This window comes from Oncorhynchus tshawytscha, linkage group LG22, assembly GCF_018296145.1.
Source record: "Oncorhynchus tshawytscha isolate Ot180627B linkage group LG22, Otsh_v2.0, whole genome shotgun sequence".
Taxonomy (NCBI): domain Eukaryota; kingdom Metazoa; phylum Chordata; class Actinopteri; order Salmoniformes; family Salmonidae; genus Oncorhynchus; species Oncorhynchus tshawytscha.
Window position 1 is genome coordinate 10,206,299 of NC_056450.1, and position 16,205 is coordinate 10,222,503.

The window sequence follows — 16,205 nt, forward strand, 5'->3', positions numbered from 1 at the left end:
CAGAGATAAGTAGTCTTGATGATGTCATGAACACACGTCATGACAACGCCCTCATTTCACTTGTGTGCTGTTGCCTGCCAGACCAACAACAAATCAGTTTAGCCAGTTAGCCTGTGAAAGCTTTGCTATTAAAGCAAGGTTTTTGTTTTAGAATTTTGATTTAAAAAAATACGAATATGGTCTGTGGTGGATTTACCTGCTCTAAAAACGCGCTTTGTTCCTTAAATGTGGTTTACATTGTGAGTATTGAAGTGGAACACCTTAGCTAGCTAACGTTAGCTTGCTACACAGCTAAACTGGATAGCTAGCAAGCTAGCAAATGGAAGATTGTGTAACTAGCTAGCTAACACATTTTTTTAAAATTCCGTTTTAACTAGCTTACGATGTCATCTAACTGGACATATGGGTAATTTCTGACGTAGATTGTTGCTTTTGCTAACGTTAAATGTATTGTGTCAAATATTTAGCGTTAACATTAGCTAGCTAACCAAATAACGGTAGCCTACTAAAGTTAGCTAACTGCTACATTAGAACGCATCATTGCTTGGGTTGGGTAAAAACATAGCTACATCTGCAAGTGAATAGGTAGTTATCTAGCTATTCGAAACAATACTGTACATTAGCTAGCTAGCTGACCCAGTAGGGTTTTGATTTAGCTATATAACTAGTTCACAGTGAGCGTTATCTCCCTCGACCTCTGAATCGTCACTGACACGTGTTACAGCTGTTCCACAAGGTCCACTCGGTCCTGCCCCCTCCCTCCCCCCCGGGTTCACGTTTTGGTTTGTGGGTGGGGGTTTGGGAAACTCTGCTATAGTGCATAGTTCTCCTCTGCCAGCTCAGCCCTTAGATAACAGATCTATCTGTGTGTGTGGTGTTTTTGTTTGGATGCATTCCTCAATCAGCACATTGGCCTAGTTATTATCTTACCTTTCCCATGTCCTCAGCATAAACTGCCTCAACACTGTTGTATCAGCCAGTGGTTCCTTACTTGATTGCTTGTTAATTTACCTCTTGCTATGACTTCTTTTAAGCCTGGTTCCAGATCAGTTTGTGCTGTCTTGCCAACTCCTATGAGCATTGCAAATATGTACCATGACCAAAGGAGTTGACAACACAACCACATCTGAGACCAGGTTAACAGTTCACTGTGTTTGACTACCACCCTCCTCAGCTGGTAGGTCTGTTGCTGATAGGCGTGGCAGCATGGGGGAAGGAGTTTGGCATCGTGTCTAGCATCCACATCATCGGTGGGGTCATAGCTGTGGGCTTCTTCCTGCTTCTCATAGCCATCGTGGGACTCATCGGAGCCATCCACCACCACCAAGTCATGCTCTTCTTTGTATCCTTTATGTGTCCTGTAGGAAGAAGTCTCCTAACGTGGCTCCGTTTGAGTCAATCGTTGGGCTTTAATTACAGTTTCCCTGACTTCAATGTATTACAGTTTGGAATAGTGTATCTATTAAGTTTTTGTAAGAAAGGTGGAGATCAAATGAAAGATTAACATCTCATGGGAATTTTTATGACATTTTTTTATTGTAAGAGAAAAATATTTGATCAAATATGTGAAAAGTCCAGACTGGGCTTAATGGGTACCGAATGTACCGTTAAATCCATAGATATTCCAAATAAACCAACCTCTTAAATAATCAATTTCCAAATGTTGAAAACATGCAAGCTGATATTTCTTATGGGATCTTAGATTATATGAATCTCCCCTAAAGTTATAAAAATAAACTGATCATTACTATTCATCATGAAATTACCACTCATAACAGCGGGGTGTCCAATCGTATCCACAGAGATCAATGTGAACCTCGGCTTTTATTTTTGCCAACCAGCACACACCTGATTCAACTATTCATAGACTTAAACAGTTCAAGACCGGATTAGTTGAATCAGGTGTGTTATTGCTTGGTTAGAACACAACCCTGCACCCACACTGGTCCACTGTGGATAAGAAGCCATGCACAAAGACCATAACACACACAAGTTTAAATGAATTATCTAAATGCTGGTTCACATTTGCTGTACTCCTATTATTGTTAATTAGTTCAACTTGTCTCCCTAAAGCCTGTCTGAAGACAGTTTCAAATCTCCCTCTCTACTCTTGCATTACAATGGTACATGTGGTGAACCAAACAATAGAATCACCTGGATGAGAGACAACAATATGACAATGCCCTGGTCCTAACTGCATGAGAAGTCGTCCAATGGTCATCTTCTTGTCTCTCATTTGTTTCCATTTTTGTCTGCTACTTGTAGTTCTTCTATCCCTGATATCCTTAAAATCCTCTCTCTCTGCTGTCGTGTCTTTGGCTATGCCGGATTAAGTGATATGACATGCTATTCTATAAAATAATTTCTTTGTAATTAATATTACCTGATTCAGCTAATCAGGTATATAATTAACTAGAAAGTCGGGGCACCACAAAATAATGGTTATAGAGCTGTTATCTTCCGAATAAACTCTTAAAGACCTAGTAATCTTTTACATCAATAGCAGTCAATATTTAATCTTCACCTTATTTAGTCTCATCTGAAAGTTGTAAGTTCTTGGTTATCTTCACAAACCCTGGCAGGAAGTTGAATCAGCAATACAAAATTTGGTTTTATTATTTATTTACTAAATACCTAAATAATCACACAGAATTACATCTACACAGAATGGATAATTTGATTACAAATTATGTCATAAAGCAAAACGTCCCTAGCGGACGGAACAGATATGACAGCTGGTTACACAAGGAAAGGGGGTTGGGTTTGAGTGAAAGAGCGAGAATACTGAGGAGCAAAGAGGTTTTGTGTGTCTATCGGGCCGTAGGCAGCTATGCTAACGTAAATACAGTATCTTATGCATTCAAAATTACCGCCCATTTGAAAAAGGAAAATGCAATTAATATTTACTCTGAGCTGCGCTTCAATCAGTTGGTCGTAGATAGGAGGCCGGGTTTTCCTTTGAAGAATGTCTGGTGGTAGAATGGATACTTGGTAGTACCATCGTCGTGTGGTAGGACAGATACTCTGTCCGTCCTCTCCTAGCCCACGTCTACAGTTGCTGCGCTAATGCAACGGCTAGGAGGTATCACTTCTTTAGTGAATAAGAGTTCAATGTTCATACCAAGTTGCCATACTTTAAGCTCATGCTATACTCTGGCTAGTATAGTCGAAATTCATCCTTCCGGCGTGTAGGTCGTCACCTTCACATTGAAATTCGATGCTAATTTCATCAGGTTCTTGCTGAGGTTGGCTTAGTTCTGTAGGTGGACTTTGTCCTTTCAAACCTCAAATCCACACGCCCTTGGAGCAAAAAGTTCAATTTTCATCAAGGGGCTTATATAGGATTGGGAGAGAGGGCCGTGTTTCATAGTTTACAACCAGTGTCTGTTCACATGGGCGGGGCCACTGAGTTGAGCATAGTTTACTCATGAAAACCAATTCTCTCATTTAGGAGCTAAAAATTACATTTAATCTTTTCACAAATAGTTTCATATTTAAACATTTAAATTGCACAACAATTTCATGTGAATCTGATAACTAGAATGTGTAGATTTCCCAAGAAACAGTTTATGTCGTCCTATCATCAGTAATCATGTCTCAGACACCACCTGAACTGACATCATATTCATTAAGTCCCAACACATATTTTCAACTATTTGGATTATTGAAATATGGTTCCGTTTCCCATCTTTTAATGTCACCAGACTCAATGTTAACAAAGGGATTTTCAATAGTCACATTGGTAGAGTAGAGAGAGGAAAAAGGGGAAAGGTATTTATGGATGGGGGTCATAAACCTCCCCCCTCAGGCCAACGTCATGACACTGCATCAATGACTACCTGTCTACTCCAAACATCTTGGAGAGACTACAGAGGATTTTTAATTGTTCTTACTTTTGGTAAAGGCACCATGGATAGATGCATAACTCTAGTTTGAGTATTTTAATCAACATAAATCGGAAGAAAATACATATTTATGCACAGGTTCATTGAATATTAGGGATATCAACACACAATCCCCATGTGTTTCAATGAATACTGGGCTTAATTAATGATTTATAGTTTTTAAAAATTGGAAAGCAATTGTTTGGGGAATAAATATAAACTATAGACTTCAATATTATGCAAAGTTAGTATTGAACAATATTTATTTTCATTTCCAGGGGGTGCTTTGTGTTCTACTGTAACCGTTAAGCCCACCTGAGCTAAATGTCAAATTTACAAAAATGTGTATGTATAACAATGTTAGTTTAACAGTAAAATAAGACAAAATCCATAAAACAATGTGAGCTGTGAGTTCTTGAGCTCTATTATATTGTTGTGGTTCACCATGTTATGTTGCTACTGTATTGACTGTGGTACGACTGCTAGCATGAAAAACACATGGCTTCATTTGGCAATACTATCATGTGCATATCAACACATTAATCTCTTCATTTTACATGAAGTATGATCACTTATCTGAGAAGATGCAAAAAAAAAAACATCTGTAAAAATGTGTTTATCTGAGAGTCGCCACCACACAAGTTATTTTGCAGCTTTGAAATTGGCCAGTAGTAGGAACTTACACATGTCAATAACTTAGTAATAAAACATCTGGTTGTCTTCCAATAAAAACTGGTATGAATACAACAACCACATACACTGGTTGAAACACTAAATAGCAGAAAATATTCTTTTTTTTTTTCCCTTCTTTGAATCGAAAGATGGACGTGGGCTTAATAGGTAAGCTTACCCCCTATCTCCCAATGTAGAAACTCTAATGTAGAATGTAGAAACTCCCATGTAGAAGCACCATTGTAGAATGTAGAAGCTCCAATGTAGAATGTACTCTGTCTCTCTCTCTCAATATAGGCCTAGTTGATAAATTACCAGTTTGTTGTTTCCTTTAACCGGGCCCTTGTAGTACATGATCATACTTTTCCTGGTATTCCTTGTCCAATTTGGAGTTTCTTGCTCCTGCTTGGCCATGAACCAAGACCAGCAGGTGAGTTCCCATAGATCTCTCAAACTCAACTCTGGAGACCTGGGACACCAGGTGGGTGCTCTGAAAGGAATGACATAGATTCCACTATCCATTTCAGCTATGCCTTGTCAGCTGCTCCCTTCCACTCCCTCTTTCTCTGTAGAATCAATCTTTATGGCTGCGTTTAGACAGGCAGCCTAATTTCGGTAATTTTTTTCACTAATTGGTCTTTGACCAATCGGGGAAAAAAGAGCTGATGTGAAAAGATCTGATGTGATTGATCAAAAGACCAATTAGTTGAAAGAAATATAAGAATTGGTCTGCCTGTGTAAACAGAGCCCATGTTCTCTTGTATTTCCACTCACTCATGTCCTCATGGGCCTGTGTGGCTCAGTCGGTAGAGCATGGTGCTTGCAATTGCAAATGATCATGGATTCGATTCCTACCGGGGCCTCCAAAAAAATGTTTGCACTCATGACAAAAAGTCGCTTTGGATAAAAGCATCTGCTAAATGGCATTAGTATTATTATTATTATTATTATACGTCCTCTCTCTTTCCAGGAGAAGCTGCTGAACTCCACCTGGAGTCTGATGAGCAACAACACCAAGGGAGAGCTGGAGGGCCGGCTGGACTGCTGTGGCCTGCTCAACAACACCCTCGGCCAGAGGCAGTTTACCCAGGACTGGTTCAGCTGCAATGCTGTAAGGGTTGGCTGTACTTCTAATGCATGTTCCTGCAAAATACTACCTGGAAATAGTTGTACTTGTAATACATGTGTCCTTCTGCTCATACTAAGTATGACAGGGAAATGGTAGCTGGAAAAAAGTATGAAAATGTATGCACCTACAACTGTAAGTCGCTCTGGATAAGAGTGTCTGCTAAATTACTCAAATGTAAAAATGCAGCTGTATTTTACATTTCCCCCTTGTTCATGATTAGTCACCACAGGAAATGACTTGGTTTTATCCATGGGTAATGCCCTGTCACACGCAAATATGGTACGTAACGGTCAAGGTAGCTCTGAATGTTTCCCCCTTGCTTTTGCCAGTGTAGTGTGTACCTCGCTCCCTGTGCTTTATCCAAGTATTTGCCAGTTGATCTACTGTTACCAGTACACCACAGCTGAGACTGCGAGCGTGTCTGTCTTCCATTGCAGCCGTGTAAAGACAGGAGAAACTGCTACACCTGTGGTACCATGATGCTACAGCACGCTACAGAGGCTCTGAAGATACTGGGAGGGGTCGGACTCTTCTTCAGCTTTACCGAGGTGGGTGTCTGAGCTGCGAGCCTTTCTTTAGGCACTTTTTTGCTCTTTTCACACTATCGTGACCACCCCAACCCCAACCAAACGGTGCCAACTTGGATATTTTCACACTGTCCACGATTCCAGACACTATGGTGGATACACAACCAGGCCAGCTCAGTACATCTTGCTTTGGCTCGGTAGTGTGAAAAGCCATTTGGTATGACCACACCCTTGTCTGAATTATGTAATCATTCTCTTCCAGATTCTTGGGGTGTGGCTGGCAGTGCGCTACAGGAACCAGAAAGACCCCAGAGCCAATCCCAGTGCTTTCCTATAGTCGGTCTAACCCCATCTAATTAATGCAGTACTGTAGATTCCCAATGAGGAGATACACTGGTAGCTGTACATGTAGAGTTGTGCACATCTAGAAACACTCAGGAGTTTAAACTGGACCACAATCATACAAATGGGCTCTGTTCCAAATGGCACCCTAGTCCCTCTATTGTGCACTAGTTTTGACCAGGGCTCCATAGGGCTCTGGTCAAAAGTAGTGCACTATATAGGGAATAGGGTGCTATTTGGAAGACATCTGCGGACAAGAGAGCGCACACAGAAGCTGACACACCCCTCCGATATACACACCATCCTTAAATTCACACTGGACTAAAACACATCGCCTACCTACTGCATTAACCTCTGTTTGTGCAAGCACTCCTCTTCATATTGCCTAGTTTAGATTTAGCGAGAGGTCAAACGTCTCGATTTTGGCAAGGATCCAGATCTTATGTATGATAGGATAAATGGCTACCTCCATTGGGCTATTGCCCAGCCTTGATTTGAGTACTGGATCTTTGATGACTGACTATATTCCAACCATGTAACCGCAGACATTCTTTTACGCTTGCCCTGCTGCACAGACATACCTACAGTACCTTGTTTTCTCCCATGCCTATTGACAACCCTACTGTGTATAACGTTTAATAAGCCAATTTCATTCACCTTTTCCTCCAACCTGTATGTCGTGTTAATTCAGCTGAGAATGGCCCTCTAGATTAGTGCTAGCTGTGATGTGTGGCACTACAGTATGGTATGTACCGATTGCTGTCAAATGCATTATTCAGGAAGTTTCTATTTTTCTCTCTTAACTTGAGGTGAAATGCTGTGTTGTTTGAAGTCAGATCAAAAAAAATCTCAAAGTAATGGTTGTCGCAAAGGAATGGGTGCGCGTTGGAAGTGGTGTGTGATGGAAATGTATGTTTTTCAGATGAATTGATGATGCCGTAGATGCTGGTATTGTATTTTAGAAGTTCGATTTTAGATAGTCAAGTAGTTAATCTGGTAGGATTAAGAATATTTATGAACTGAACTTGTGTAACTGAGCCAACTAATTTAACATTCACATAAGTGGGTAGATCGCCAATGGGACTGCAGCCCTTATTGTTGTACATGTATATAGTCTTTTGAAAGTTTTCAATATCATGAAAGACGGGTTTGATGGTTAAGATGATCCACACCTCCTGTATTTCCAATGTTCCTTTGTTTCACAAATGATGTCAATAAGTGTAACGATTTAGTGACCTATGAGGGACATGGTAGTCAAATACACTATGACCTCTCCTGCTACTTAAAGGTACATTACGTTTATTCCTAACTCACTATTGGTTCTCGTCATTGGCAGTTGAAAGTGTAAACAATAGCAATAGTTCACGTCTCTGAACGTCTTTGAATTGGTTTATGATAAGGTAAGAAAGTAGTAAGATCATTTGGTTATGTCTAAGTCTTGTATTCTTCCAAAATATTTGTAATGAGCAATACAATGTTAAATGGCACCTTTAACTAGAAGGGAAATGATCTATTATCGATAATTTCAAGTTTTTAGCTGAAAATCAGAAGTTATGCCTAATTTGGTCGAAGCTATAGTGAAAACCTGCTGTACTTGTTTTACTTTCCGTAATCCTCAGTTTGTTTGTGCATTTGTTGTTTTGCTGCCTGATGTCGTTGGTTTTGTCCTCATTTGCCGACATGATTTTGTTCAACAGTGTTGAACTCATTTTTAAAGTGTTTTGAAAATGCACAGCAGACATTTTTCTTTTAATGGACTTAATAATCTGCTTTTAGTAAGGTGCTTTCGTTAAAACACATTACTGCTTGTTCTATGTCTTACACAGAGGTGTGGAGGAGTGGCATCTCATCTGGCCTCTGTTGATCTGGATCAACCTCTGTAGGACTAAGATGAATTGAAATGTCAGCGCTTGTATTACTTGAACCACTTATGGTGAATGAATATGGTTTTGATGGTGGATATGGTGCTTGAGTGGAGCCACTACAAGGTCTAATGCATATATATATATTATCTGTACGCATTATATTAACTCTGTACCTTATAGACCATGTACCCTACTTAAAACCTTGTGCACTTGTTATCCCAATTGTACCCTATCTTGAATTTTTGAGACTTCAATTTCCAAATAAAAATGACAAGATAGGATAAATGTTTTACGTTGACTATTTTGAGACTCACTTCTAGGCAGGAAGTTATCTCAATTCACATTTGAGTAGTTATTGTAATACACATGTTATCCATGGCCAGCTAAGGATTAGCTTGTTTTACAATGTGCAGCTCTCTCTATGTACCACATAGTGGCAGCACAGCGCTTATACCAATTCAGCTGCACAACATCCATATTCAATTGCTTAAAGAAGGAGTCAAGAGGAACTAGAAAAGGTGGACTATAGCAATATATTCCTGGAAGATCAGCTGACTAACATGAACGGTATGATAGAGGTATTTAGTCCTGTATCTATTGAATATAAATGCCACACTGTACATTTTCTAGTCAGGTTTTAAGAAAAAAATATTGAGGAAATTCTCTCAGACAATTGTAAATGTATGAGGTAGTTTCCCCAACACAGGTAAAGCCTAGTCCTGGACTAAAAAAATCTTACTCCATGGAGAATCTCCACTGAAAGTGCTTTTTAATCCAGGTCTAAGCTTCATATGTGTCCGGGAATGGACATGAAAAGGATTCAGATAATGTAAATCTATTGATCCTCTTGTTGGGTCCCATGACAGCAGACTCTGGGTAATAATATACAAGAGACCATGTAGTTACAGGCATTACTTTCCCAATTCAAATAAATGGCACATCCTTTTGAGTAAGCACAAACAAGTTTACTAACAATGGGAACATAATCTGAGTATCCCTAATTCCCTAGTCTATCCCTCCATGACATGAGATTGCTACCACCATAGTATGTTATACATTGGTTTTATGGGGGATTGACATATTGAATAAACAATATTCCGATACGTTGTACCATAGTTCATGCAAATTTTCAACACCCGCCCCTAGATGGGATGTAACCAAATCACATGCGGGTGTTTTAATAGGCTACGTATACGACTTGGCCGGGTGGTGTACCTGCATACAGGTCGGGCGGGGCCTATCCCCTGGAGTGTAATAGGAACATTTATGTAAGTAAAATGTGCCTAGTAAGGGCTTTGGGTCCTCAGAGTTTCCGGTACGCGGATGGCGGTGTGGTTTGGACACCTCGCTGGTCCACAAACTGGGTGTGTGTTTGTGTGTGTGGTTTGAACACCTCGCTGGTCCCCATCATCCCCATCCTGTCAGTGTGCTCTCCTGAGGGCCTACTGCCAGCCCGTGTCCCAAATGGCACCCTATTCCCTATTTAGTGCACTACTTTTGACCAGGGCTCAAAGGGCTTTGGTCAAAAGTAGTGCACTAAATAAGGAATAAGGTGCCATTTGGGACTGAACCCGTTCCCTACCCTGTGATGCATGTCCATATGCTGGGTGTATTAACTTGGAGGAGTGGAGGAGCTGTGGAGATTCACACCAACAGGGACAACCATCTGGCCCTATAATTATATTTTATGTGGTTGTGTGTGTTTGTGTCATGTAATGTACAATGCCTTTTCAGAGACATAAGTAACGAATACCATATGCATCCTACAATATCTTAAAATTATGGATTATATATTATATAAGAGATCTGATAACATGGCTGTTTATCTATCTAGTTAGCATAATAAGTATATCTAATTAGCATAATAATAATAATAACAAATCTAGAGATATCTGGTACATACATTTTTACATAGGCTGAGTTTCAATCCACCGCGTCTGCCAATGTCGGCCTTCAGCGGTGGAAGGTGGCAGAGCCACAGAGGTGTTTGTCATCTCGAAAATTGGTCTTCTCACGAAAATGTCTGTAGCTTCCAAGCAATTTGGCCTACAAACTAATATGACAAATATGGAAAGAAGAGATTCTCATGACTACGACCCCCACAAGCGTCTTGGGACTCGTCTGAAGTCAGTACAGCCGATCTGCCAACTTCTGTCTGTAGCATCCAAACTGTTTGGGCTACACACCAATATGACCCCAACATCGAAAGGTGAGACTCACGAACACGTACATGTGTTGTTTTTCTCTAGGACGCCCACAAGCCACACTAAACTCACAAGAGTTTAGAAAAAATAATTATGGAAGTATACTGTATATGGAAGTACTTTAGTTACAATAATAAGGGGTTAAATATGAGTAATTAAATCAAATGTAAAAAATCCTGATCTTTCTTATATCTCTCATTTATTTTTTCCCTGTCTTTTTTCCAATGTATAGATACAGTTGAAGTCAGAAGTTTACATACACCTTAGCCAAATACATTAAAACTCAGTTTTTCACAATTCCTGACATTTAATCCTTGTGAAAATTCCCTTGTTTTAGGTCAGTTAGGGTCACCACTTTATTTTAAGAATGTGAAATGTCAGAAAAATAGTAGAGAGAATGATTTATTTCAGCTTTTATTTCTTTTACCACATTCCCAGTGGGTCAGACGTTTACATACACTCAATTAGTATTTGATAACATTGCCTTTAAATTGTTTAACTTGAGTCAAACGTTGCGGGTAGCCTTCCACAAGCTTTCCACAAGAAGTTGGGTGAATTTTGGCCCATTCCTCCTGACAGAGCTGGTGTAACTGAGTCAGGTTTGTAGGTCTCCTTGCTCGCACATGCTTTTTCAGATCTGCCCACAAATTTTCTATGGGATTGAGCTTAGGGCTTTGTGATGGCCACTCCAATACCTTGACTTTGTTGTCCTTAAGCCATTTTGCCACAACTTTGGAAGTATGCTTGGGGTCATTGTCCATTTGGAAGACCCATTTGCGACCAAGCTTTAACTTCCTGACTGATGTCTTGAGATGTTGCTTCAATATATTCGCATAATTTTCCTACCTCATGATGCCATCTATTTTGTGAAGTGCACCAGTCCCTCCTGCAGCAAAGCACCCCCCACAACATGATGCTGCCACCCCTCTGCTTCACGGTTGGGATGGTGTTCTTCGGCTTGCAAGCCTTCCCCTTTTTCCTCCAAACATAACATTGGTCATTATGGCCAAACAGTTCTATTTTTGTTTCATCAGACCAGAGGACATTTCTCCAAGAAGTACGATCTTTGTCCCCATGTGCAGTTGCAAACCGTAGTCTGGCTTTTTTATGGTGGTTTTGGAGCAGTGGCTTTTTCCTTGCTGAGCGCCCTTTCAGGTTATGTTGATATAGAACTCGTTTTACTGTGGATATAGATACTTTTGTACCTGTTTCCTCCAGCATCTTCACAAGGTCCTTTGCTGTTGTTCTGGGATAGATTTGCACCTTTCGCACCAAAGTACGTTCATCTCTAGGAATGCTTTTCCTTCTTGAGCGGTATGACGGCAGCGTGGTCCCATGGTGTTTATACTTGCGTACTATTTTTTGTACAGATTAACGTGGTACCTTCAGGCTTTGGAAATTGCTCCTAAGGATGAACCAGACTTGTGGAGGTCTACAATTTTTGTTTCTGAGGTCTTGGCTGATTTCTTTTGATTTTCCCATGATGTCAAGCAAAGAAGCACTGAGTTTGAAGGTAGGCATTGAAATACATCCACAGGTACACCTACAATTGACTCAAATGATGTCAATTAGCCTATTAGATGCTTCTAAAGCCATGACATAATTTTCTGGAATTTTCCAAGCTGTTTAAAGGCACAGTCAACTGATACAGTGAATTATAAGTGAAATAATCTGTGTAAACAATTGTTGGAAAAATTACTTGTGTCATGCACAAAGTAGATGTCCTAACCAACTTGCCAAAACTATAGTTTGTTAACAAGAAATTTGTGGAGTGGTTGAAAAACAAGTTTTAATGACTCCAAGTGTATGTAAACTTCTGACTTCAACTGTATGTTATTCAATGTGTTTCTATGGGCAAATATTAGACCAAATTCAATGTTTCATCAAATAATACAACATTTAAAACATGATACTTACAGGGATCCTTATATTCCATCTTAAAACAATTGCATGTTTTTAGCTTAGTAGAAACCCAGCCCTGGGTCCTTGTATCTTAGGGGTAATTATTTTTATAATTGAACGTAACATTGCAACCACAGGGCATCAATACCCACATAGAATGTTGTTTGGAAAAAGTAACTGATATTTCTCTATTATTTTAGATGATGGCTGCCGTCTTAACGGCTCTTAACCAACCATGCTATTTTTTGTTGTTGTGTGTTATTCGTAACCTGTTTTGCACATAATGTTGCGGCTACCGTCTCTTATGACTGAAAAGAGCTTCTGGACATCAGAACTGCGATTACTCACCTCATATTGGATGAAGAGTTTTCTTCAATGAGTCGGGCGGGAGGGATATACTTCAGACACCCGACCAGGCCCAGATCCCAGTCATTCGCTGGAGAAGGAAACTGAGATTTCGCGGAAAAAGATCAGGATGCCTTGTGAGGATCAGGCGACGAGTGGCTAATCTGCCTTTGCCTTCCGTCCTGCTAGCTAACGTTCAATCGAAGTAAAATAAATGGGACAAACTGAAAGCACGTATATCCTACCAACGGGACATTAAAAACTGTAATATCTTATGTTTCACAGAGTCGTGGCTGAACAACGACATTAAGAACATACAGCTGGCGGGGTTATACACGTAGGATAGAACAGCAGCCTCTGGTAAGACACGGGCGGTGAACAACAGCTGGTGTACGATATCTAAGGAAGTCTCAAGGTTTTGCTCACCTGAGGTAGAGTATCTCATGATAAGCGATAGGTCACACAATCTACCTAGAGTTTTCATCTGTATTTTTCATAGCTGTCTACATACCACAGGCCGATGCTGGCACTAAAACCGCACTCAATGAGCTGTATAAGGCCATAAGCAAACACGAAAACGCTCATCCAGAGGCGGCGCACCTAGTAGCCGGGGACTTTAATGCAGGGAAACTTAAATCAGTTTTACCTCATTTCTATCAGCATGTTAAATGTGCAACATTTAGAGGGGAAAAAAACTCTAGACCACCTTTACTCCACACACAGAGACACGTACAAAGCTCTACCTCGCCTTCCGTTTGGGAAATCTGAACATAATTCTATCCTCCTGAATCCTGCTTACAAGCACAAATTAAAGCAGGTGTCACGTTCTGACCTTTATTTCCTTTGTTTTGTATTTATTTAGTATGGTCAGGGCGTGAGTTGGGGTGGGCAGTCTATGTTTGTTTTTCTATGATTTGGGGATTTGTATGTTTCGGCCTAGTATGATTCTCAATCAGAGGCAGGTGTCATTAGTTAGTCTCTGATTGAGAATCATACTTAGGTAGCCTGGGTTTCACTGTTTGTTTGTGGGCGATTGTCTATGTTGATTGCTTGGTGTCATCACAGTTCTCATTTAGCTTCACGGTCGTTATTTGTTTATTGTTTTGTATAGTCTGTTTCAGTGTTCAGTGTTTTCTTTATTAAATTTCATCATGAACTCATACCACGCCACATTTTGGTCCTCCGATCCTTCTCACCTCTCCTCTTCAGATGAAGAGGAGGACGCCCGTGACAGCAGGAAGCACCCAGTGACTCGGTCTATAAAAAAGTGGTCAGATGAAGCAGATGCTAAACTACAGGACTGTTTTGCTAGCACAGACTGGAATATGTTCCGGGATTCTTCTGATGGCATTGAGGAGTACACCACATCAGTCACTGATTGAATCGTACTACACCGGACGCTCGTCGGTTGTGGCAGGGCTTGCAAACTATTACAGACTACAAAGGGAAGCACAGTCGAAAGCTGTGCAGTGACATGAGCATACCGGACAAAATAAATAGCTTCTATGCTCACTTCGAGGCAAGTAACACTGAAACATGCATATGAGAGCATCAGCTGTTCCAGATGACTGTGTGATCACACTCTCCGCAGCCGATGTGAATAAGACCTTTAAACAGGCCGCAGGGCCAGATGGATTACCAGGACGTGTACTCCGAGCATGCGCTGACCAACTGGCAAGTGTCTTCACTGACTTTTTCAACCTCTCCCTGTCTGAGTCTGTAATAACATGTTTCAAGCAGACCACCATAGTCAGTGTCCCCAAAAACACTAAGGTAACCTGCCTAAATGACTACCGACCCGTAGCACTCACGTCTGTAGCCATGAAATACTTTGAAAGGCTGGTCATGGCTCACATCAACACCATCATCCCAGAAACCCTAGACCCACTCCAATTTGCATACCGCACCAACGGATCCACAGATTATGCTATTTCTATTATAATCCACACTGCCCTTTCACACCTGGACAAAAGGAACACCTATGTGAGAATGCTGTTCATTGACTACAGCTTGGCATTCAACACCATAGTGCCCTCAAAGCTCATCACTAAGCTAAGGACCCTGGAACTAAACACCTCCCACTGCAACTGGATGCTAGACTTCCTGAAGGGCCGCCCCCAGGTGGTAAGGGTAGGTAACAACACATCCACCATGCTGATCCTCAACACGTGGGCCCCTCAGGGGTGCGAGCTCAGTCCCCTCCTGTACTCCCTGTTCACTCATGACTGCATAGCCAGGCATGACTCCAACACCATCATAAAGTTTTCGATGACACAACAGTGGTAGGCCTGATCACCGACAATGATGAGACAGCCTATAGGGAGGAGGTCAGAGACCTGACCATGTGGTGCTAGGACAACAACCTCTCCATCAACATGATCAAGACAAAGGAGATGATTGGGGACTACAGGAAAAGGAGGACCGCTTCCTGCCATCCAGGACCTCTATACCAGGCAGTGTCAGAGGAAGGCCCTAAAAATGATGAAAGACTCCAGCCACCCTAGTCACAGACTGTTCTCTCTGCTGCTGCAAGGCAAGTGGTACCGGAGCTCCAAGTCTAGGTCCAAGAGGCTTCTAAACAGCTTCTACCCACAAGCCATAAGACCCCTGGACAGCTAATCAAATGGCTACACAGACTATTTGCATTGCCCCCCCCCCCCTCCCCCTTCTACACTGCTGCTACTCTCTGTTATTATCTATGCATAGTCACTTTAATAACTCTACTTACATGTGCATATTCCTTCAATTACCTCAACACAGGTGCCTCCGCACATTGACTCTGTACCGGTACCCCCCTATATAGCCCCAAACAATAGTTCTTAAAACTATTGTTTGTTATTAAGAGCTTGCAGGTAAGCATTTCACTGTAAGGTCTACACCTGTTGTATTCGGCGCAGCTCATCACATAACAGAAGGAGAGGAAATGGCGTCAAAAGACCATAGAAATAGAAAGACAAGAATGCAATTCTGACTATTTCTATGGATGGAACCACGAGACAAGAGACAAGATAATGATGTGTCTGGATCTAGATCTACATTCCTCTCACTGTAACGATGCAGCCAGGGCCAACAGGGGGGGAAATCATTGTCATCAGTTCAGTAAGAGGAGAGAAACAGGTCAGTAAGCCTATCAATAATGTAACAGACCGACTGGTGGGTGGGTGGATGCATGTTGTTAGTGCTCAGTAGAAAGAAAGACGTCCTGCCCTGCTACTCCTGAAACTGTCAGTATGGGAGATGATATACTGTTGTTATCATAATTCCCCCATTACAATACGAATGGTGGTGTGTGCATTTTATTGGTTCATAAAATTAGCCCTGCACTGCCATGTCTA

General features: G+C 41.1%; 1 protein-coding gene across 1 annotated transcript; it reads left to right on the forward strand.

The window, feature by feature from the left end:
* The first annotated feature begins 46 nt into the window (after positions 1-46).
* tspan31 (tetraspanin 31) lies at positions 47-8,700 on the forward strand. Its single transcript, XM_024384029.2, has 6 exons — positions 47-239; positions 1,175-1,342; positions 4,906-4,986; positions 5,527-5,667; positions 6,123-6,233; positions 6,475-8,700. Exons 1-6 carry the CDS (start codon positions 177-179, stop codon positions 6,547-6,549), a joined length of 639 nt encoding a protein of 212 aa, XP_024239797.1. The 5' UTR covers positions 47-176; the 3' UTR covers positions 6,550-8,700.
* The last annotated feature ends 7,505 nt before the right edge of the window (positions 8,701-16,205 follow it).

Bases quoted from the DNA above. Each gene is read 5' to 3' on its own strand.
- tspan31 (XM_024384029.2), top strand. From the start codon at position 177: ATGGTCTGTGGTGGATTTACCTGCTCTAAAAACGCGCTTTGTTCCTTA. The intron at 240-1,174 runs GTGAGTATTGAA...CACCCTCCTCAG, and splicing joins CCTTAAATGTGGTTTACATT to CTGGTAGGTCTGTTGCTGAT. The intron at 5,668-6,122 runs GTAAGGGTTGGC...CTTCCATTGCAG, and splicing joins ACTGGTTCAGCTGCAATGCT to CCGTGTAAAGACAGGAGAAA.